A 24,907-nucleotide genomic window follows, 5' to 3' on the forward strand; every position below is an offset into this window, starting at 1 on the left:
ACAGGGTTAAACAAATTTTAGTCCTTTAGAGCCTATAATTACTTTCGATCTGCTTTGACAGAAAATTCTCATTGCCTCATTGCTTCTGAGTTTCTGGGCCGGTGGGACTGCTGAGCAGCTGCCTGTACAGGGCCTACTATGTACACGAGATGCTGGAGGTTCCTCAGGTGAAGGCATCTTCACATATTTGGATTGGGGGATTAGAAAGACCATTATCACTGAGAAAGCATAATATACAATGTCTTCCCATAAAAATAAACTTTATCCCTAAAATGACTTTCCATCTTGGCTCTCTTTTTCCATTTTATCTCCTTTCCCTCCTCCTACTGTAATTTGGTACCAACTGGCCTGATACAGTTCTCAGAATGAAAATCCTGACAAACACTTAAAAAAATTAAATAATGCACAATGAAGTGAAAGTAGCATTCCCGTGTTCAAAAGCAAATGTAAAGGAGGCTTGGGGATACATCAGTAAACCAAATTTATGCTGATTAAAGAAGGAAGGGAATCAATTTACTTCCTTAACTCAAAACCATAAAGAAGGCAAATCCGCACAGCTACATAGTTTAGTTGTTTCCGCTATATTTAGAGCAGAATATTTAGCAGACGAAGAGGTTCACTCCGTCTCTGTCACCCAGAGTGCTTAAATAAGCCCATGGAACTGGCTCTTATTGTAGAAAAGTCAAGATAATGCACAAGAAATAAAAATAGGATGTGTACTTGTCAAATCTCTTGACAATCAAATGACACACTTGCCCCCTCCCACTCTGTTCTGCACCTTCTAAGATCAGTTATATTTACGGACAGAAGAGGTTCCTATTAAAAGGCTGCCAAGACAAGTCTCACTTTTTTTTTTTAATCTTTGTTTAACTCAAAGTTTCCTAAGTTTATTTGATTACGGAATCCTCTCTTCCCTGGTCCTGTCTAGAGCAGCAATGAACACAAAGAACATTCCTGAGGGGGGGGGGGGGAAGAACATTCCTGAGAAATAGTAGTTTCAGTAAGACATGCCCATGCCAGGTGATGTTCCTCAGGACTGACAAGGGATAGAATCTATTCAGAGGCATCCTATGTCCTCCCAAACTCAAAAGTTCTAATTACTCTCAATGGCTGTAGGGGCTGTTGGGGAGAGAGATACGAGAGGAATTGGGAAAAGGAAAACATACTGGACCAGCACATGGCACTGTTGTTTGCTTCTCTCTCGTCATCTTCATTCAGGCAAAGACAACCCGAGGTCCCTGGTAGCCCTATAACCCCTGGCCTCACAGTTCTAAGGGAAGCAAGTCCTTGGCTCTCTCTCTGAGATACCACTAAGGGATATCAGAGCTTTGATGAGAGCAAGATGCTCTTTTATCTGCTCATTCCTCACTCCATGGCCACAAAAGTCTCCTAGGAAGCTTGTGTCTAAGAATGTTACAGAAAGCATATCACAGCCAGGACTCAAATTCCTTGTAAAGAAACCCTTTTTTTTTGGGGGGGGGGGGGTGCAGGAGGAAACATTGAACAAAGCTCTCTGACCTCCCAAAGATTTAAGAGATGTCCAATGAACACGATATGAGCAATTCTTTTTTTTTTTTTAATTTTTTTTTAGTTTATTTATGATAGTCACAGAGAGAGAGAGAGAGAGAGAGGATATGAGCAATTCTTGTTTCTCTGTTGACCAGCTGTAATAGGAAGCTTCCTGGGGACATCAGCCTTCTTAAAACTTGATCTTTTCCTTATTTCTTTACGCTTGGGAGCCCTTGAAATCAATGCTTGAGGTGAAAGCACTACCTATGGGAAAGGACAGTCTAAATTCCATAAGATCTTCCACCATGGACTCACTCACCTCTTGAAGCACCCATCCGCACTCTCAAGCAACTGCCCCTGGCACTGGCTCTCAGCCCACCTTATTCAAATTTATGTTTACTGGCAATCCCACTGTCAAATAAATAGTCATGGACTTTCTTTTTTAAAGATTTTATTTATTTACTCATGAGAGTCACAGAGAGAGAGAGAGGCAGAGGCATAGGCAGAGGGAGAAGCAGGCTCCATGTGGGGAGCCTGATGTGAGACTCGATCCCAGGACCCCGGGAACCATGCCCTAAGCCCAAGGCAGACATTCAACCCCTGAGCCACCCAAGTGCCCAGTCATGGACTTTTACATTTCGCTGAATCTAAAATGTTTTTTTTCCTCTCTCTCTTTTCTTCTAATTCAGAAACTGAATGTAAGTCCACACCGAACTCTCAAAACCAGAAATAAGCAGTGAGAAAGGAAGTAGTGAGAAACAGAAGCACTCTGATAGAGAGAGGCACTCTGATGGAAGAGGCCTTGACTTGTGCTCCAAGAACTTGTCTGCAGTTGCATTAGCATGAAGCTTAGGACAAAGATTCATGGCCAGCCACAGTCGGGGAAGAGGCTGTATGTTGACAGAGTCCCAACCCAGGGAGGAAGGGGATTGCTGACATCTAGAGTGGCTTACTGAACCTATTCCCACCCAGAGCCCCCACCTGAAAAACGTGTGATATTGTGTATTCCTGGTAATAGTAAGCAGACTGCTAGCAATATCCTCTCTCACCGGGTATCTGATTAGGTTCAGCTACTCACAAGCAAGTATTGCATTATTTATAAAACAAAGCTGAATTTCATTAATAGGATTCTTCAATAACTAGGTCAGGAAAAAAATACCACAGTTTATTTTGAGTTTTAGATAAATGTAAATTTTTTTTCTTAAAAGACCTACTCTTCTCTTGTTCACTGAAGACCTATGCTAGGACAGAGGTTATTTTTTGTGTTTGCTTTTTATTTTATTTTTATTTTATTTATTTATGTTTTTAAAGATTTTATTTATTTATTCATGAGAGAGACAGAGAGAGAGAGAGAGAGAGAGAGAGAAAGAGAGAGGCAGAGACACAGGCAGAGGGAGAAGCAGGCTCCATTCAGGGAGCCCGATGTGGGACTCGATCCCGGGTCTCCAGGATCAGGCCCTGGACCGAAGGTGGCGCTAAACCTCTAAGCCACCCCGGCTGCCCCTGCTTTTTAAATAAACTTGTGTTTGAATGAGCTTGGGTCTAATTTAATACTGAGGTCTCCAGGAGGATAATTACGTACTATAAAAATAAACAATTTAAGAGATGTTTATGTTGCTACATCCATTGTCAGAATAAATTAACCCTATCTTGACTTTGACTTCTACAGGAATACTTTATAAAAGTTCTGTTAGTGATTATTCCCTTCCCCATCTAAAAAAAAAAGTCTCAACAAAAGCTTCACTAAACTAGGGTGGAGTGGTGATTTTCAGACTTTTTTTTTTTTTTTTTTTTTTTTTTTTATGAGTATGAACAGCCATAGGATTTTCCTTCTCACACTCTTACTCAACATTTGTGCTGGGGGTTTCTTGCCATTTCTTTATTATTGTCATTTTTTATTTCAGTGAGTTAAATTTTTAAAACTTATTACACAGAAAATATGTTGTATTGTCAAGTAGTCCTAGTGTGTAAGGAAGCTTTTTTTTTCTCTTTAAAAATGAAATCTTGGGACACCTGGGTGACTCAGTCAGTTAAGCATCGGACTCTTGATTTTGGCTCCGGTCATGATCTCAGGGTTGTGAGATAAAGCCCCACATGAGGCTCTGTGTCAGGCATGGAGCATGCTTAAGAATCTCTCTCTCCCTCTGTCTTTGGGTCTCCCCCATCCAAAAAAAAAAAAAAAAAATTAAAGTGAAATCTACATATAGAGATACAGTTCTATGAATTGAGGAGAATTTTGGTCAAGTACTGAATAATTTGTATTCTTGGTAAGTACACCTCCAGTTGAGCACATACGGGATTCTTAATTTTTATCTAGGAGCATTTCCTTAAGCAGAACTGATAAAGCACCTATTGAAAAATATTATTATTCCCCTCCATTCCCAGTTACCTTAGCTCTGAGAATCAAAATCAACATGTTATTAGGAGATCATCACTGGGGATGGGAACAAAAGAAAATGGGTCCCAAGTGACCTAGGATGTATTAAGGATACTTCACACTTTTTCTTCCATCGTCTCATTTAACCCTCCTAATTCTTTAAGTAGAATTACTGTACTATGTTACAGCTGAGGAAAGAAATTGAGTAGATAATAGATTATTTAAAAAAATAAAATCTCAGAAGCAGTTGTGTTCTTGTGTTAAGAAGACAATTGGCTCCTGTAAATCTATTTATTTTTCCTGACAATCATGAGTCTTTCCGCCTTCAGCAAATAAATAAACGCTACCAATTAGAGCTTCCATTTAGAGTAATTTCTCCTTTTTTTTCTTTAGCCCATCCATTCAACTATGATCTTATAAGAACTAGTTCTCAGGGACAGAAGTAGAATAAACTCAATACTCAGAACACTTAGCTGCTGAGATTCTTATGCACTGGAAAAATGTTACCCACCATACAAAATAATCATGTTATCTCCAAAAACCACAGCATTCAGAGAGGCTATTTAGAGCCAGCAACACTGAATAAGTGTACAAGATGTACGTACACTCTCTCATCTACTGCTCTTAAGCTTTAACCCAAGATCAACCTGCAGACCCAGAGACACGATATGGATGTGACTAAAGTGTGGTTTTACATTTTCTTTCAGTTATTTACTTTGAATTTTGTACCATCTGTTCAAAAGTTAAGGATGCTCTTGATTTTTTGTTGGAGTACCTTATACGGCATTTCATTGTGCAAGCGATATTGTATCCTATGCTCCAGTTTGTAATTTCCTTTCAGAATATACACACCCTGATTTATTTGTCTGATTTTCATTCCACACCTTAATTTATTTGAGGTTAACTATGCTAAGGTCAGATGTTTATTTTCTATTTCCTGTTAAGAAAAAAAAAAATCCAAAAGAAAAACATGTCTGGGAAAAAATTCAACCATAAAACCTGAACTTCACTGGACTAAAAAAATAACCAAAGTAAACTTTACTTCAGGAGTCAGCAGCATATTTTCAACCAGATTAGTCTCTGGCATTTTTTTTTAAATGCCTGGTTCTTTCCTGTTATAAGATTTGAACAATCATGTCACTAAAATGTACCAGGTGACACTGATCATTGCTCTGCTTCTTTGCTTGTTCGAAATTGCCATTAACACCCTGGAAGGTATCTTGCCACTTTCTTTTTGCATTATATTCTTTCCACCCATTTCAGAAAGCTTTGGGAAAAAACCTCACATGCAATTTAGGGAAATGTAACACACTCTCCAAAGAGGGCCAACTAAATTATCTGACCTCTCACAATGGATGACCTCTCACAGTGATCCAGGAGGGCTCCACCCAGTTGATTTTCCAAGACAATTTAGAGTAAACCCTGTTCTCTGATGCCCTCAGGAAATGAGTCATTTTAAGTGGCTGAATTTTCCTGATTCCTGACAATTTAACTCTAAGAGTTGGGAAATGCATTGAATTAAATACTTCTCTGCTTTTCATTTAACCTTTCTCAGAAGCTAGAGGTGATTATGGTGAACTTTGGTTTTTGGGACAGATGGTGGGACTGTTTTGGTGGAGCAGAAATATAACTGTATTTGGAGTCAGAAGCCATGGACTTTCAGGAAAAAAAAAACATATCTAGCTAAGAGATTTTGAATTTATGTCTGCCCCTTAGTTGTTTTCTCTATAATAATAAGGTCAATAGCTATTGACCTTCTGTGTAAACAAATGGGTGTCTATGTTAGAAAATGAGATGATGGGTATAAAAATACCCATCATCATACTTGTTCCACCATAAACAGTTTGTATTTGGGGTGAGTTGCAGGACCTCACCCTCCTATTTGGTATTATTTGGTTCCCCCTCCAGCCCTAACGAACCCACACCAGGCTGAAGCTGCCAGGTCTCCTTCTCTCATATGGATTTCTCACCCTCCGAAAAAAATCATTCTCTTCACTGCTGACAATGGCCTTCGACTTGATCCCATCAGTCAAAATAACATCCATTATTTTTTCATCACTAATCTAGTGAACACTCAAGTCATCTTGTATCCATCTGTCTCTCCTATGCCGTGGGTTCTCAGATGTGAAGGACGTGTGACTCTCTCCATTTTAAGAATGTAGGAATGTTCTCTGCCAAACCCTCATTCCAAAGCCTATCAATCCTTCATCATCTAAAGCAAACGATCCCCACAGGCACCAGAGCAATTTCCTCCAAGCCTTTCTGATATGCTCAACACCAAATGGAATTCCAGACACGTGCAATTTTACAAGCTACATCCAAGGTTGTAGGAGATTCAAAGTCCTGTGTGACAGATCCATGTGCACATGGAGTCTTTACTGATACTTTATAGCATTACTAGCACTCCAGTTGTATCAACTCGGGAAAAGACGGCAGTGGGCAGAAAAGGGGGTCCCTATTCCTAATCAGTAACTGCCAATGAAGATCATGTGGGATGGGGAGAGAACAGGGTGCATATCCTGAATATCCGCTTCAGGAACTGGTGGTCACCAATGGCAGGAAGTAGGCGTGTTAGACATCTTGTGATGCATTAGACAGTCCTGCATAATGAAGAACTGTCCCATCCACACTGTTGATAGCTCTCCCACTGAGAGATACTGCTGTCATTACAGAGTTGCCCTCTAACTCTAAGGGGGTCTGTGATATTCTGTGCATCATATCCTACCGGTCTTTCTTTCAATAATCATTTAAACATCTACTAAGCACCTACAATGTGCCAAACCCTCCGCTAAGGGACCACAGCAATAAAGAGAAAGGAGTCTTTGCTCTCCAGTAAGTCCTGTGGCAGAAGAGGGAGACAGGGACACCAATTTGCTTTAACACACTCTGATCAGAGCACACAGGGCAGAAAGAGACAAAGTGGAGGGAGGGGGGTGGACAGAATGAGAAGCAGGAGCCCATGGCAGGAGCATTGTACTCACCAAGATGTTCCCAGGCCAGATGATGCTTCACCAACGAGGCAGTAACAGTTGAGAGTTAAGGAAACGGGAGGAGGGGATATAAGTAGAAAGAGGGAAAAAAGTGTTTCAAAGGAGAGAAAGCAAACTAAAAAGAACTCAGGAAACAAAACATGTTACTCTGGTTTAAGCACAAATTGGAAAGGAGGGCAATAAAGGACAAGGAACAGGTTTTGGAGAGAAGGTGGTTGAGGTGAGTCTCGGTGCAGCGGGAAATGTGTGGAAACATCCAGGAATCAGCTAGAGAGATGGCTCTGATACAGGAACATTATGTGGTGAAATGACAGCTTTGAGAGTTGATCAGCATACAGATGCTACCTAAAAGCTTTTGGAGGGATCCCTGGGTGGCGCAGCAGTTTGGCGCCTGCCTTTGGCCCAGGGCACAATCCTGGAGATCCGGGATCGAATCCCACGTCGGGCTCCCGGTGCATGGAGCCTGCTTCTCCCTCTGCCTGTATCTCTGCGCCTCTCTCTCTGTGACTATCATAAGCAAAAAAAAAAAAAAAAAAAAGCTTTTGGAACTGAAGAGATCCTCTGGGAGAAAAGTAAAGCTTGAGAAGAGGAGGAGCCTGAGAACTCCTCCATTAAGGGTTTGGAGGAGAGTCTAGAGAAACAGAGGGAAAACCAAGGCAGCATGGAAGCTGACAAATAATTCACTTTAAGGAGGATGGAGCAGTCAACAAAATTAATGCTGCTGAGAGTCAGCAGTGTCCTCTGGAGTTCCCCATATGAGGGCAGCAGGTGCACCTACAGAAGAGAGTCAGTGGTAGAGTGGAAACCACTCACAGGTGGTGGTGGTAGGGGGCTGGCTAATGAGGGAAATGAAGGAGAAGACACTGAGACCAACAGGTAAGGGGAAAACAGGAGATGAACAGGCTGGTTTGCATATTTGTTTCAAGAAGGCAGAAACTTGAGACTATTTATTTATTTATTTTTAAGGTATTTTATTGCCTGGGTGGCTCAGTTGGTTGAACATCCACCTTGATTTCAGCTCTGGTAACGATCTTGGGTTGTGAGATTGAGCCCCATGTTGGTCTCTGTGCTCATCAAGGAGTCTGCTTAAGATTCCCTTTCTCTTTCCCTCTCCCCCTGCTGGTGCACGTGCCCTCTCTCCCATCCATCTCCCACCTCACTCTCTAAAAATAAATCAATGAATCTTTATAGAGAGAGATACAGAGTGTAAGATTGGGAGGGGAGGAGCAGCAGTAGAGGGAGAGAGAATCTCAACCAGACTCCCTGCTGAGTGTGGAGCCCAACATGGGGCTTGATTGCACAACCCCCAAGATCATGACCTGAGCAGAAATCAAAAGGCTCAAGGGCTTGAGTCACCCAGGCACCCCGAGAGTATTTAAATATTAATGGAAAAGTGCCCAGAGAAGTAGATGAAGTGAAGGCTTTAAGAAACAGTTTTAAATAAAATCTCAGAGGAGTTATAAATTAGGGACTCCTGAACATAGGAGAAAGGCAAGATGGGTTTGGGGACAGATTAAATATATGCTCTGTAGAAGTGACTATGGATCTACTTTGGAAAGTTTTTGGTTTTCACACTGTACCTCAGCTGCCATTTAAAAAAATTTCAGGTAATTTACATTCTTAAAAAAAAAAAAAAGACCATATAAAGATGTTTACAGGTAGCATTCACCCAATCAACACACACTAAATGCTACGTTCCTGGTATTGTTCTCCAGGCTGCGGATAAAGACCCAAATCTCTACCCTCATGGGGTTTCCCCTCTAGTAGAGGGAGACAGACACTTAAAAAATGAGAAGTAGGGGGCACCTGGGTGGCTCCAGGGTTGACCATCTGCCTGTGGCTTAGGGCATGATCCCGAGGTCCTGAGATTGAGTTCTGCACTGGGTTCCCCACAGGGAGCCTACTTCTCCCTCTTCCTATGTCTCTGCCTCTCTCTGTGTGTCTCTCATGAATAAATAAATAAAATCTTTAAAAAAAATGAGAAGTAGGTGAGTGGGTGACAAATGCAATGGAGAATATGAAGCAAAGAAGAGGAATAGAGTATGTTGGTGGTGACTGCACTCTTGGGTGGGGTGGCCTGGGAAGGCCACATTGACAAGACCTAAGTGGGGAACCCCGAAGGAAGGGAAGGAGGCAGCTAGTTAGAGAATGAGGGTGTGTTCCAGGAAGAGGGAATTACAAATTCAGAGTCCCTGGAATAGAAATGTGGCCTGACTAGTATGTAGCTGGAGCCTGGCAGAAAAGTCCCAGGAGGTGAGGTCTGAGAAGAGCAGTGCAGGGCCTGGTAGGAGCCACAGGGGCTCTGAGACAGGAATCTAAGTGAGACACGATGGCCAGTGGAGGTGGACAGAAGTGGTCAGATTTGGGACATACAAATAAATAACACTTAATGAATTTATCACAGCCAGGTATTGGGCACTGCCTTAAGCTTTTTATACGAACTATCTTGTAATCTTCCAACCTTATGGAGTATGGTGTTACCTCCCATGTTGTCATTTTAACAGAAAACCTAAGTGATATTGTTAAAGCTGTCATATTTGCTTATATAAGAAATTGTAAATTGAGCCGGTTGTGGTGGCTGCTTTCTCACACCACCCAGGCACCACTCACGTCTGAGACACTTGTTTCCCATGTGTTGACAGTTCACAGCTGAGTCTTCTCAGGAACTGCCTCACCCCAGGCTACCCTCCCTGCCTGGGGCAGTGACTGGTTCATAAGGGGCTGTAAAGATTCCATCTCTTGCCATTCACGGCAATCCTGAGAGGTGCTCGCAGCTCCAGAGCTTCCTAGGTGTCAGCTGAGGCCCAGGAACTGCCCTGCTTGTCAACTCTCCCTCTGCCCATCCTGCTCCCCTGGCTTCCTTCCCTAACATTCCAGAGAGCACTTCTTAGTGGACTTCCTGCATGCAGATCCCCGCCTGGGATTCTGTTTCCTGGGGAAGCACAGTGAGTTTCTGAAGTGAAAGAGAGGTATAAGGCAGGAAAAAAAAAATAAAAAGCAAAAAACAAAGCACAACCCCCACCACCACCACCACCAAACCGGACAGCAAAATGTTCTTGAATAGAAATTACAGAACTTTCATTCAGAAATTTATAAGTATGGTCACAAAGTCACTAACTTCTAGTTTTCTAAATGAAATAGTGTTTAATTTCTTGGATTTAATGAGTAAAACTGCTAGACTTCATTAACACAAAATATAGTGAAGCTATTAATTTCATCAACAAAAAAGGAATAAAACTAATTTCAAGTGTCTATTTGTGATACTGGGAAGTGCACTTAGACTTTTATAAATGAAAATACCACACTGGCAAAAGAGCCCATCTCCACATGTTAAACCTGGTTAACAAATGGTCCTGGAATTTTAATTCTTTCCAGAAATACATGACAGCTGGTATCCAAGGTCACTTTTACTCATAAGAGTTATCTTAAATGTTCACTTAAAATAGGCTGTGTAATGAAGGACTTTTAAAATAAGCATTATAGGGATCCCTGGGTGGCGCAGCGGTTTGGCGCCTGCCTTTGGCCCAGGGCGCGATCCTGGAGACCCGGGATCGAATCCCACGTCGGGATCCCGGTGCATGGAACCTGCTTCTCCCTCTGCCTGTGTCTCTGCCTCTCTCTCTCTCTCTGTGGCTATCATAAATAAATAAAAATTAAAAAAAAATAAGCATTATATCCTGATTTAAAAAAAAATGTTCAAACTCCACCAGCTTCAGAGATAGCATTTTTCAAAGGAGTTATAATAATGTTATCGATGTATTCAGGACATCAGTGAACAGTGAGTTAATTACACACGGTTAGATTTTGTTAGACTATGATACAGGGTTTCCTTGATTCTTTTATTACTTCCCTTTTTTCCATATGCACTTACACAGTCTAATAGAGTCCCCTTGCAGAGTTCCAGTTATCAACACAGCAGGGAATGCAAAGAATGCTATCAATGGTTACTACTATCACGACGAGTCTCTATTTTATGCATTAAAAATTCCACTAAAAAAGATTTTAGTTCTATCCTTTCCCACGTGGTAGGCAATTAAATTGCTAGTGGCAATTTCTTTGGGACAGGAGCAATAAAAGCACATTTCTTCCCCTTTACTTATACCAATAAAAAAAAAAGCCTGGTTTGGGGATCCCTGGGTGGCTCAGAGGTTTAGCGCCTGCTTCTCCCTCTGCCTGTGTCTCTGCCTCTCTCTCTCTCTATCATGAATAAATAAATAAATCTTAAAAAAAAAATCCTGGTTTTCTGGCTTCTTTTTCTGTCTAGAACATCAACAACTGGGGCACCTGTTGGTTAAGAGTCTGCCTTTGGCTCAGGTCACGATCCTGGAGTCCTGGGATAGAGCCCCACACTGAGCTCTTTGCTCAGTGGGGAGCCTGCTTCTCCCTCTGCCTGCCACTCCCCCTGATTATGCTTTCTCTCTGTTAAATAAATAAATAAATCTTTAAAAAATAAAAAAAGAACCTCAATAACAGATATACTGGGAGTGGATAAGGCTAAGGGTCCCATGGCTGCCCAAGCATACTTGAGTACTGTCATGGAAGGGTAATGCACCTCCTGCTTGATAGGAGTATGGGAAGGTGGAAATCTTAGATGATTTACTGTGTATTTCATGGTGAAACCCTACCTGTGAGGGGGATGGGGGAAAGCAGCAGTCTGGGTAACTGAAGATCATAGCCCTTGTATCAGGGATGGAATCCTGCAGAGGGGTGATATCCAATCACCTGGGATGCATGACTAGATCTGGGTATGGGAGGTGCTTATCATAGTAGGCTGGGAGGAAGAGGGTATCTAAGTGAACAATGTTCCATGGATATGGAATAATTTGCTGGTGACAGTAAGGAGACTTTCCTGACCCACCTGGACAAAGGTGAACTCTATTCCTTGCCAGGTGCAGGGTTCTTGATGGCCAGCCCATTTTAACCAACCAATAACTGTTGAGTCATGCAGTGAATTTAATATAAGATGAAAAACAATTTCCATAACTATATCACCTGTAGTGAAAACTGCTTCTTTGGGGCACCTGGGTGGCTCAGAGGTTAAGTGTTTGCCTTTGGCTCAGGTTGTGATCCCGGGGTCCTCAGATCGAGTCCTGCATTAGGCTCCCCACAGGGAGCCTGCTTCTCCTTCTGCCTATATCTCTGGCTCTCTCTGTGTGCCTCTCATGAATAAATAAAGTCTTTAAAAAAATAAAAAATAAAGAGAAATAAAACAGTTTCTTCACTATGTTGTACTCTTCTCTGTAAAACATATTGGTGGTTGTCCACAACTTAATAAACTTTCCCTGTAAGTCTGGGCCTTTTTGACCCTGTGAGTTGAGTTGAATGACCAACAGACAATCGTGTTTATTAACAAATTTATTGCAGTTGTAGTTTTTATTGCAGTTGTGTAATGTAATAAAATATTTTGCAAACTGATAAAATAGAAGTGAAAAAGTTATTTCTATGAAAACTAAGTAAATACTCTAAAATTCTCAAAAAAGGGAATTTGCTCAAGAAATTGCTGTTGAATTAGATGAAAAACATCTGTAAAATCTATAGGAGAAAAATCAGGAAAATCTCACAGTCATTACATTTTTCTTCCACTTTAAAGTATCAAAATCATCAGACAAATGATTTATGGATGTGATTTTGCAGATTATAATCATTATACTCTTACCCAAAGGAAAAAGGTTGGTTTGACGTTTGAAGATTGGTGAATAGATGTACATGTGAAATTTTGGGATACAATAAATCATTCAAGAGTGTGCATAATTTGTTTTATGATTTTCCCCTTTTAACTAACTTTTTATTTATTTTATTTTATTTATTTATTTATTAATGAGAGAGAGAGAGAGAGAGAGAGAGAGAGAGGCAGAGACACAGGCAGAGGGAGAAGCAGGCTCCATGCTCCTGGAGCCCGACGTGGGATTTGATCCCGGGTCTCCAGGATCACGCCCTGGGCCAAAGGCAGGCGCCAAACCACTGCGCCACCCAGGGATCCCCTAACTAACTTTTTAAACTAATCAACAAACTACCGGCCAACTACGCATTCGCTATCTGCTGCACTTTATCCAGGAAGGGCTATCTCTCCTTTTGGACTTATTGGATGAATTATTTCATGGGCATTTTTGTCAGGAAGAGCTGACATACTGGGTGGTTTCTCAACTTTCTACTCAGCTAACATGAGGTGGAATGGTAGAAACTTTTCCAGTTTTAAGCAATGGTCAGAAAGTTTTGGCAGCACACGGAGATCCACCGTGGTGTTCTGATTCTGAACCATATAGAATCTCAAACTTTATAAAACCTGGAATAGGTATAAACATGACAGCTGCCCTTCATAGCAAAGCAAAGCTGACACTTCTGTTAATAAAGGATGAGAAAAGAGTTCTTTTCTTCCATCTTCCTTTGCTGATTTGTTTCTTTCTTTTTTTTTTTTTAGTTTGGGTCTTAATCTGAATCTATATAACCTCAGTGGCAGCATTTTCCAGGGGAGATTTCCCTTGCACTACAGAAATATAATAAATGAGGTACACCAAAAGGGAGGAGAAATTAGTAGTACTTGCATCTCATTTTAAAAATACAGTAAGGTTGGGGTGCCGGGTGGCTCCGTGGATTAATCATAATCAGCCAGCTCTTGATTTCAGCTCAGGTCATGATCTCAGGATCATGACTAAGGGCTCCCCACTTAGTGGGGAGTCTTGTCCAACATTCTCTCTCTCTCTCTTTCCCTCTCTCTCTGAAATAAATCTTTTTAAAAAACATAGAATAAGGTTTAAAAGAAGCAGAATATTCATGTCATATATAATTACCAATTTAATGTGGCATTATTTCTAGAATTATAAGACAGCCAAAATGATATTGGTATAGATACAACCCTAATGACTAATTTCATCACTGCCTTTGGGATCTACGCAGTCATTAAAACAGAAATGGGTAATTGTTGGGACTGATTTCAGATAATAGCACCGTTATCCCTGCACATTTCTCTAGTCACTGTCTTTTTTGCTGTGTGCAAATATGGAAAATATCAAATACAATGAAGCTAAAATAGGGACGAGGTAGTTGGGAAGGGGAGAATCAACTTCAGCAAAGAAATTTTAGGATACAATAAATCAGCAAAGAAAGAGCAGCATCAAAATAAGGGCAACCTAGGATACCTGGGTGGTTCAGTTGGTTTGGCATCTGACTCTTGGTTTCGGCTCAGGTCATGATCTCAGGGTCGTGAGATCGAGCCCCAGGGTCAGGCTCTGAGCCAAGTGTGGAACCTGCTTGAGATTCTCTCTTGCACTCTCCTGCTGCCCCACCCCCTCCACCGTTCATGTGCATGCTCTGGCTCTCTAAAAAAATTAAATTAAAAAATAAGTGCAATCTTCTAGTCACCTAGGATGAATAATCATCAAAATGATGAATAGTCCTAGTATTTTCCTCTTCTCTCTAACACAACAAGTGACAATTTATTTAAATTAAAAGACAAAACAAAACACCCACACCATTGAAAATTCACCACAGAGATATCCACACAAAAATGATGCTACTTAAATCAGAAGCATTTTGAGACTGGTCTGAGAGGATGAAATATTTCACTAATTACTATGCAGTGTATTTATAGCTCTAATTGTTTTTCCCCCACTTCTCAAAGGACATGTTTCTTCCAGAAGTACAGCTGCTGAAGCAAACATTTATTTTTATTGTTCCATGGGAAAAAAGCGGTAGTACCCAACCAGCTACTATAATTCTGTAAAATCAGCTGCTGGAGAATTTTGTGTAATTTATATCTTTGCCCCAAGCTGTGCCTTAGGGTCTGTCTTATTTTTCTGTTTGAACTTGACAGAAAACAGTCTGTTAGAATGCAACAAATTTTAAAGGATACTGGTAATACCTCCTTTCAACCACTATTTTTCAGACAAACTTACTGTTCTCTTCTCTTCAAGAATGTCACCTAAAATCCTGAAACGTTAATTAATCATTAAGCCAAAACATACTTTATTTGCACCCTTGAAGGAATATGCCTCTTTAAAAATTACATCTCCTCATTGCAAAAATAATACACGTTCATTATAGAACATCTGGAGCACAAAATAAAGTATACAGAAAAAAATTAAGCCATAATCTCACAACTAGAGATAAGTATTGTAAACATTTGGGTAAGCTGGCTTCCAGGGAAAGAATATAATTCCTTATTATTATTATTATTATTATTATTTTTTTATAATTTTTATTTTATTTAATTTATGATAGGCACACACAGAGAGAGAGGCAGAGACACAGGCAGAGGGAGAAGCAGGCTCCATGCACCAGGAGCCCGACGTGGGATTCGATCCGGCGTCTCCAGGATCGCGCCCTGAGCCAAAGGCAGGCGCCAAACCGCTGCGCCACCCAGGGATGCCTATAATTCCTTATTAAATCCTAAAAATGATCTTCTATTCCTTAATAAAAACTCCTTTTCCTCAAAAAAGGTTTTGTTATAATTTTCCTTTGGGACATGCATTTCTTGTATCTTTGGAAAAGTATCTGATGGTGAACTTGATGTGCACAGTTTAAAATTTTCGCCATACTGAATACTAAATAAGAGAGCCTAATGTCTGAAAGATTTTGATTCATGAACAATACACTTATGTAAGAGCATTGTTCAAAAGGATAATTTTACAAAGCGGGTCAGTTACTTTAAGGATGATGATTTCACTATTTTTTTTTTAAAGATTTTATTTATTTATTCATGAGAGACAGAGAGGGAGAGAGAGAGGCAGACACACAGGCAGAGGGAGAAGCAGGCTCCATGCAAGGAGCTTGACACTGGATTCGATCCCAGGATCATGACCTGAGCTGAAGGCAGTGCCACCCAGGCTACCTAAGAATGATGATTTCAAACTAAACTTTGAGATAATCCTAGTATGTGCTTCAGGGAAATGTAGTTTTGTTTGCTACATATACTTTAAGCATATCCCAAAGCGGAACAGTTATCAGAAAATTCAGCCAAATGTGGGCCAGTCTGTAGGAGCATGGAAACCTCTTTAAAAAGCTTCTGTAAGCCTCATAGTACTCAATAAACACCTTTCTTTGTTTTGCCCATGTCTAGAGACTCCGAGGCTATGTATAGTTCTCATATCTCCACATGTTCCAGGTTAAAGACATTCATCATGTGGGATCTTTTAGATAAGACCATCCTGAAAGTCAGAGTTGTGATTTTGAGTACTCAAGAGCAGCGCAGACTGCTGCTGGACATGCAGGATTGATCTGCAGTTTCTCATAAAGTGACATCTAAAGCTATGTTTGCTACAGTCTCTTCCAAATGAATACAAGGAGAGGAGTACAAAGAGAGTGTCAGGGCTGTTGATCTACATATGCACATACACACATATTTGTGTACACACACACCCCTTATTAACATATTCCCCATATGGTAATCAAGTATCTTCTAGTTCTCTATTTAATACATCCATCCATCAGGGTATTTCATTTCTATACTCAAATGTCTTCATATAAATCCTTTCTGACAATGAGAAACCTAAAAGTGGGAGACTTCATTGGAATACATGTTCAGAGAATTTGCAGTGTATTTTTGACAACCGACTCCTGTTTGCCTGTATGTGTATATTCAACCGAGGATCACACCTCATTGAGGAGTGGGCAGCAATGGAAACTTCTGCAGAAAACCACCAAGAATTAGAAGCAACGCAGTTACTACATTCGCAGCAGATTCGAGCACTGAGCCAAGAGATGGAGAGTCCAGGATCCTTACCCCCTCCAAGGAGATGTCCGGTGTCCCCCCCCCCCCGACACACTGGGAGGGTGGGTGAACAACAAGGGCCTGAGAAGCACAGCAGTGGACAATATACATATAGGGTGCTTACCTGAGGGCAGTTCTGTAGTGAGAGATCGCTTCCCGGTTCCGACCCTGGTCCTTCAGGAAATTGGCGTAGTTGTAGTGAACCTTGGCATTGTGGGGCAGGGTTTGAACTCCAGACCTATAATTAGCAGAGTTAAAGGAAAAAAAAGGAGCAACAAAGAATACTGTTGGGTTTTTTTCATATTTTACTCAACTTCATGAACCTGCATTTGGAATGTCTTACATCCATTTAAAGCCAGATTTTCCAAAATTGGAAACCTGCATTATGTGGCTTACTGAACATGCTTCTATGGAAAACAACAGAGCAGTGTGTGGTTGTGCACAACTAAACAAACATGCTAACTGGATATGAAGCAGAGGTGGCCGCATAGGGTGACAGATAATTCTCTGGAGAACAAACCTGCATGCTCAGGTTCATTCAGTTTCTTTCTTCCTTGCTTTTGTTCACTTAGAACCTTCCTTTAAAAAAAATTGAGAGCGTCCACAAAAACAAATCATTACAAGAGGGATGACTATGGACTGGCCTTCCTATTATGTTTTACTGGAAATTAACATTTCCGATGTTCCCAGCCTGGGCTAATTTAAAAAATAAATAAATAAATGCAAGGATAATTATTTTACAAATTGCAGATAAGGAAAAAAGGTTTTGCTCAAAAAGGTAAAAACCATGCTTACATGGTCACTCTATTAGTCTGCTTGGGCTCCCATAACCCAATGCCTGGGGAATCCCTACAGTGTAAGAGTGAAACTTTGAGGATAATTGGAGGGGCCTGAGGGGGCAGAAAGGGGTCTGTTTCTTATTTGTAACTAGTCCACACATTTAACAAGCACAAGATTATACAGCTGGTAAGTGGCAGAGGTGGGATTCTAGAGGATTCTAGTTTGGTTTTAGAGTCCCTTGTTCCCTCAATGAGCAGGGACGAGGTGGCAGGGGAATGATGAAAGGAGATGAGTTGGAGGCCCACTTGGGAAGAAAAGTCTTGGAATTTGCATGGATTATATGTGGGTGGGGGACAGCTGATGAGAGAGAGAGAGGGAGAGAGAGAGAGAGCAAGGAGAAAAGCACGTAACCTAGTTTCTGGGCCACTCTAATGTACTACTGCCTCTCCCAGATAACATACTTTCATTTAGTTTTTAATTTAAAGGTAAGATTAACAGAAGGATTTCATACAAAGTGTTAAAAATCTGTTGGGATATGTAAGGGCTTTGTAATCTTTTTGCTGAACTTTCACTGAAATAACAGGTTCCTTAGGGCCAGCAAAGACAGTCCCACTTAAAACCCACTGGCTGGGAGCTTGAGGAACTCTCCAGGGACAGAACTTACTAGGCGTGCAAGAGGCTAGAGACTGACCCAAGGGCAACGTTATCTGAAAGCAGCAGACTCCAAATTTATGCAGGCTGCTTCAGGGACCTCAAATGTGTTGCAGGTAGCTAGGATTATTTTTGATGGCTGGGGTGTGGCTAAATATAGGCTAAATCTATATCGGGAGCAGTCAAGCCCCAGATCCCCATCCTTACGCTGCATATCTAAGTGACTTTTTTCATTATTCTTTCCCCATCCCAGCAAAAGGCAGGAATTTTACTCTCTGAAAAAGTTGAGTTAGAGGGATCCTGCACTCAGGAACAACAGATATTTCTGAGCAAAGGGAGAAGAGTTGTACCTCAAAGGTAGATCATGTGAAGATCTGTATTCTGAACACCGGGTTTCTCAGTTTGTCTCCCTTACAAAGCTCTCTGATACTGGCAGCCAGGATTGAACCCCTAGGGAGGAGTCTGGACAAATCTTCTCAGTAAAAACTGACGCACCCAAGACAAAAGATTTATAAATGCTGACATTTGGGTGCTCCCATGAAATCATTGGTATCCTTTAATCACCCTATGGTGAGCCCCAACAGCTGCCACACAGAGCTGGGATTTTAATCCATATTTAAAATGGATACTAAGCAAAGTGAATTTAGTCACAGGGGAAGAATTTGGGTCAGAGTGACAGTAATGGCTTTAAATTTTTTTCCAATTTCTATCCAGGAAAATTTCTGATTTTTCTACCCAGGAATAAGTAGTGCATGGTAATGGGCAGATTTTAAAGGTAACTGATTTCAACATGGACATAACTGGCATATTGGAATTGATCCTTCCCTCTGTGTGACTAGTATGGTGACTCTAATTTACGTATCGCCCAAAGAACAGACAATTAGGTCTTTGGAAACATGGTCCTTGCAAAGATCAGGGCATTGTTCAGTGATACCCAGAGGAAATAATGATATTCATAACAGGCAAGCAGATGTGGGTGGAGTAACTCGAATCCTAAGAACGCACTGCTTTTTCCATTGTTGTTTTTTTGACCTTGATGTTCTCTCTGTGATATTTTTCTGCTACGTTTTTCCAGTCTCTCATTTTACAATGAGTACTTTGTGGAAAAAGGGAAACAAACAACTGGCCAAAGGCAAAACTTTCCACGTAGCTGTAACTGGCCAGGCTGCTCTGGCTTCCAGAGCCAGTCTCCTTCATTTGTTCTACTGATGCTATGATTTCGTAGCCCTGATCATTTTAGTGGAAACAAGCAGCTTCCGTATATTTACTCTACAAAGACACGCAGCATTCATTAATTATACAGTTAGATCTCAATCCTTATTAATAATCCCAATGATGATTACAAAGAAAAATCTCTTTTCAACTCACGATCTTAATTCATGTACCTCATATTTCTCCCCCATACCTCTCATCTGCACAACAGTTGAAAAGTAACAGAAATAACAAAAAAAGCCACTTCTCTCAGGTGTATCTCCCAGTTTCTTGGACATCAATTGTTTTACTGGCATCCCTGGAGAATAGGTCACTAGAACCATCCCCAAATTCTTGATTAGAAAACAAACATTAAAAAATAAAATTAATGAGCAGCGTTCAGCCAGAGGCTAACAGGAAAAGTAAGGAGGATTTGTGGTTCTCTTCATTTGTGACCCTGCTTTGACCTGAAGTTGCACAATGCCACACTCTGGATGGCTAGTACTCATGAAATGGGCCCAATCTGAATCAAATTCTAGGCTAAGCACCCATTTCCATGGATTATTTCCTTTTATCCCTTCAATAACCTATTGGATGGGTAGAATTATTACACCTCCCACAATTCAGAAGAGGAAATTAAAGTTCACAGAGATTAAGACTTTTCTCTAAAGTTACAGACCCTAGAAAGTAGTTGAGCAAAGATTTCAACTAACACATGGTCAGAACCATTCCTGAAGCTGATCAACATTTGATGCTAAACCAGAAAGGTACCACAGGATATAGTAACATTGTAATTTTCACTATCACAATGTTTATCTCATTGGTAAGCAAAATACAGCCCTGTGGGCCACAGGTGCGCAATGTGTTTACTATCATCTTTGGCGTCTTTCCTGAGACAACAAACAGCAGAGTCGAGTAGTTGCAAAAGAGACTATATGGCCCACAAAGACTAAAATATTTACCATCTACTCCTTTACAGAAGAATTTACCAATATTCAGTATATATTCTCTGACCCAGGAATTTGGCTGATCTCTCTGGTTCAAGCAATTCAGAAAGAAAGACAGAAATGTGTTTCCTACAGAGATGGAGAATAGCATAGGCCATAAATTCTTAACTGATGGTCCATGGATCATTTGGATAGTTCATGAATGGGAATCAGAGACCCTTATCTAGATGCAAATAAAAAAAATGGGGTCTCTGCCTTTATAGGTATTTCGAAGATTTGGGGCATTGAGAGGATTTTACCAAATTGTGTTATTACAGTGTTATTTACTCCAAACAAATGTAAAATTCTGGGCTGTTACCACGCCCAGCTGGAGCTGTGAAGTTACCCACTTCCCAGGACAGGGTAGCAGAACAGTTTCTTGTTATAAAGAATTAAAGAAAATATATCTTGCAGTATGATTATGAACCAATCCCTCCCTCTCTCTTTTTTATACTGGGCATAGTTTTAGTTAGAAAACAAAAGTAAAAAATAAGCGTAGCAAAGCTCATGTATTCTTTTTATATCAAATTCTGGTTCATATCCTGGCTCCTTCTCTTCACAGCTATTTCAGCTTGAACCAATTACTCTCCTTGAGCCTCTGATTAAGACACAAGTGCTGGTTTCTTATGCTTTTGTGTGTAAGTTTATTGCCAGTGGAACTACAAAGCTGCGAGGGGGCCCTACATCTACCTCCTAAAAATACATCATGCGGTGGGATCTTTTTTGTAAGAGAAGGCCTCAGCTGGAAAAGCTGGGACTTAACTGAAATTTGGATTTTCTCCAACACAAAGGTCTGTCCTAAGATACTCTGTAAGACCGTTCATAGTGTTGCCAAGCAAAACCACCCCGTGTAATAAGAGAGGCCTTAATGAGACCCTATGGCCAAGGAATGGTCAATAAATTCACTGTTCAGAACTGAGGAGAGGGGATCCCTGGGTGGCTCAGTGGTTTAGCACCCGCCTTTGGCCCAGGGTGTGATCCTGGAGTCCCGGGATCGAGTCCCACATCGGGCTCCCTGCATGGAGCCTGCTTCTTCCTCTGCCTGTGTCTCTGCCTCTCTCTCTTTCTCTCTCTGTCTCTCATGAATAAATAAAATCTTAAAAAAAAAAAAAAGAACTCAGGAGAAACCAGAAGGAGGACCTCTGCGAGGGACATCACCTTATCTAGAACTGTAATAAATTTTTCTTACTCCAATCAGCCAGCTCTTGTTTTTTTTTAAATTAATTAATTTATTTATTTATGATAAATAATGACCTTTGAGGTCCTCTACAGATAATGTTCCTCCCTCTCCCTCACCACCTCTGTCTCCTACCCTAGAACACAGTGCAGAACAATAATTTGAAACCCTTATATCGTGTTTACCATACTGCCTTCTGCATTTTTCACATACTCATTTATTCTTACACTACAACCAAAAAAATAAGCATTATTTTTTTTCTAAGTTTTAAAATAAAGTAAGGCACAGACTGGTTAAGTAACTTGCCCAAAGTCCCACAGCTATTAAATAGTGGTACTTGGAGAAGAACCGGAAAATCTAACTCCAGCCCCCACACTCAACCAGTAACTCTATCTTCCTTCAAAGATTGTTAGTAAATGTTCATTCAACTGATTGGAACATGACTCAGCAGAGATGAATACATACAAACATCAAGTCTTAGAGAAGAAAGAATATTCTTAAAGTCTCAGATTCTTAAAACTTTTCTTGGGCCATGCATAAATTATAATAGGCAAAGTTTTCTAAAAACCATCAAAAGCTTTGATTTGCACATTATACAAAATTCCATTTGATCACAAAAGGCCTCTTTAGGGCACAAAACCTCTTCAAGCACACATGGGGAATGGCTGTGTTTTAGTAATCAACTGTCACTTACTACATACTTCCATCTAAAAAAACAGAAGCCTCTGGATACAAGGTCAATGAGCTTTTTGTTTTTCTGTTTTTCTGTTTTTAAATTGCTGGCATCAGCCTTAGAGGGTTTGAACACGAACTTGTTATCCTTGAAACAGGCTGCTGCCTGCCAAAACCCACCCCCAATGTTGCTCTGATTAAGCAGTCAACATCATTAAGAAGACACAACCTCTGTTAGTACCTTTTTTCAAGAAAAGGGTTTAACACAGGGCAGAACCATTTTAACATTTCTCCTAAAAGCAATGACTGTTGAAAGCAAAAGAAAAAAAAAATTAAGCCAACAAAGATGAAGAGGAAGTTGTATTTCTGAACTTCCATGCCCCTGTGTTTTACAGAATGACCCCAGCACGGGTAGCAAGAGGGAACAAGCCCATTGTGGTCTGTGAGAACTGCCTTGAAGGTGAAAGGATGTGACAGAGACAGAACAGCATCTGGAACCTCAAAGTGAAAAAAATACTCAGAACACATCCACACAAAAAACCTTAACCAGCAACAGGTCTCTACAGTACCCACTGCAGTAATGATGGTGACAATGACAATGGTGAGGACAATGATATAGGAATAATAAATAAGCTAATAAGACATGTATGCCAAACTAATTTTTTTCTATTAAAAAAAGTTAAGTTGCCAAGCAGCAAAATCAAGTATATTGTTTTAAATAGTAGAAGAGGGCAGCAAAACATTTGTCTTATCTGTTCGTTCATTTGTTCATTCATTCATTCACTCATTCACTCATTCTTGGCAGCCAGAGTCTGTGCCCCTCCTCCAGTACTTGTATTTCCTGTGGGGAACTCGCTCTTGTCTCACTTTGTGAAGTCTCAGTGGAACTCCAAGGTGTTTGGCCTTCCCTAACTCCCTGGGAGACAGAGGAGCTTCTTTGGCCAATCATTCATTTTAGTGATCTGGTGGAGACAAAGGGCAGGCCATGACCTAAAGCTCAAGCTCTGCCAGAGGTCTTAGTTTTCCCAGGACTTTGATGTGAAGACAGAAAAACTTGGTCTAAGTTGACCTATTTGTTCCTGGGCAGGTACTCAAGTGCTCTCAAGACAGGCTATCCTAATGCCTGTTTCCTGTCCACTATGTGCCAACTTCTTTACTGGCCCTTCAATTCTGTGCACCTTCCTATACTCTTTCAACATTTTCCCTTTTTTTCAAGCAATCTCAATGTTGTTTCACTTGCCTGTCCCCAAAATGCAAGTGTCGGGTATCAGTTAAGCAGGGGGCCACGTGAAAACCACATTGGCTAAATTGGGTCACTGGGTCATAAGTGAGGACAGAAGCTGGAAGAGGGGGTACAGATTGGGAATCCCTGGAAACCAGGAAAAATACTGTAGGGATGCCAGGGGTGGCAGTCCTGGGAAGTTCAGGTGAAGGTCACCAGGGCTTTGGCATTAGTGAGACAGCCTAAGCTCCGGGAAACACAACATGATGAGCCACAGTCCCAAAGAATGTTTATACTTTATGACAAGTTTAGGGCTCTAAGTTGACCTTGTGAACAGCTTCTATGCCACATAAAAACCTACAAGGAGATGAGAAAAGTCTTCTATTTCTTTGTTCACAATTAATGTTCAGATAAAAGCAACAAGATCACAGATCACAGCTTAACATCCTGGAATATTCTGCGTTTCTCTTCCTTCCTGCTTTGTGTTCACCTTTCCCACTTACTTGTCTGCATAATGAAGTTAGGCTTATCATTTCATTTTGTTTATAGCTGATTTTACAGCCCAGCTCATCATTACGACTGTTTCACAGACCCAAGAAACCTTCCCATGAGCCTTATTTTCATAAATTCACTGAGAATGAGCTCACATTCAACTTTATATAATACCATTTTAAAAACGAAAGCTAAAACCCCAAACAAAATTACACCTTCCACTTAAAACTTTACTAAAAAAAAAAAAAAAAAAGAATTTTGGGTTAATGATGATTGCCAGACCCATGTTACCTCATTTGTTTGGAAACAAATATGTAAGCAAAGAAACAAACGGGAAGAGATTTGCTTTTCTCCATCTAATCATACCTGAATAGGGATTCTCTTGACAGCCAAATCTCATTCTGCTTCACAGTTTTCCAAGAGAAAAGCAACAGCAACAGCACGGTGGACACAGTCAGGGTGGTGGCCCCGCATCGATTCAGCCAAGTGCAGAGCTTGCTCAGTCCATGCACAAAGAGGATGCAGTAGCCCATGCTGGAAAACAGGTGGGAGGAGCAGGATTACTCTGGGGGTGCAGTGGAGTCCCCCTGAATATTCTATCCGTGTAACTGAGTTTCAAATAAAGCTCGTCCTACGACAGAGAAACATATAAGCACTGGTGCGTCTCTAGAGGTGTGCTGTTGGTATGTCCCCACCCTGGTCTAAGTCCTTTGCTGAAGGAAAATCATCTATCCACAGGCCAACTCCAGAGCCTTGCAGCTTGGAGCCTATCACAGACAAACTGTACTGATACAATTTTCTTACTGACTCTGGCTCAGCTTTCTAAAGAGACACGAAGAATCACTCATGTTATCTGAGTGGCATGTCGACAGCACGTCTCTAAAAGCCTTTGGCTGGAACGTGGTCCCTCACATCATCTATACAGCCACAGAGATGCTTCTTGCCTGTCGACTGGCCTCAGAAAAACACAAACATTTGCCATATGCATTTCAGTTAAGACCCACTTCTTTCCAAAGATAATAGACTACTACAAGTTATCATGGAATATTTTTTTTAATTTTTATTTATTTATGATAGAGAGAGAGAGAGAGAGAGAGAGAGAGAGAGGCAGAGACACAGGCAGAGGGAGAAGCAGGCTCCATGCACCGGGAGCC

At 40.9% G+C, this 24,907-nt stretch overlaps 1 protein-coding gene across 1 annotated transcript in view; it reads right to left on the minus strand.

Moving 5' to 3' along the window:
• The window catches only part of TMTC1 (transmembrane O-mannosyltransferase targeting cadherins 1), a 274,216-nt gene that overhangs the window by 60,921 nt on the left and 188,388 nt on the right, over positions 1–24,907 (minus strand). The window contains exons 10-11 of the mRNA XM_055318820.1: positions 24,120–24,287; positions 16,707–16,820 (exon numbers count right to left, since the gene is read on the minus strand). Of these exons, the coding sequence (XP_055174795.1) occupies positions 16,707–16,820; positions 24,120–24,287 (282 nt within the window). The remainder of the gene's footprint in view (positions 1–16,706; positions 16,821–24,119; positions 24,288–24,907) is intronic.

Source organism: Nyctereutes procyonoides, unplaced genomic scaffold (genome assembly GCF_905146905.1).
Source record: "Nyctereutes procyonoides isolate TBG_1078 unplaced genomic scaffold, NYPRO_anot_genome, whole genome shotgun sequence".
NCBI lineage: Eukaryota > Metazoa > Chordata > Mammalia > Carnivora > Canidae > Nyctereutes > Nyctereutes procyonoides.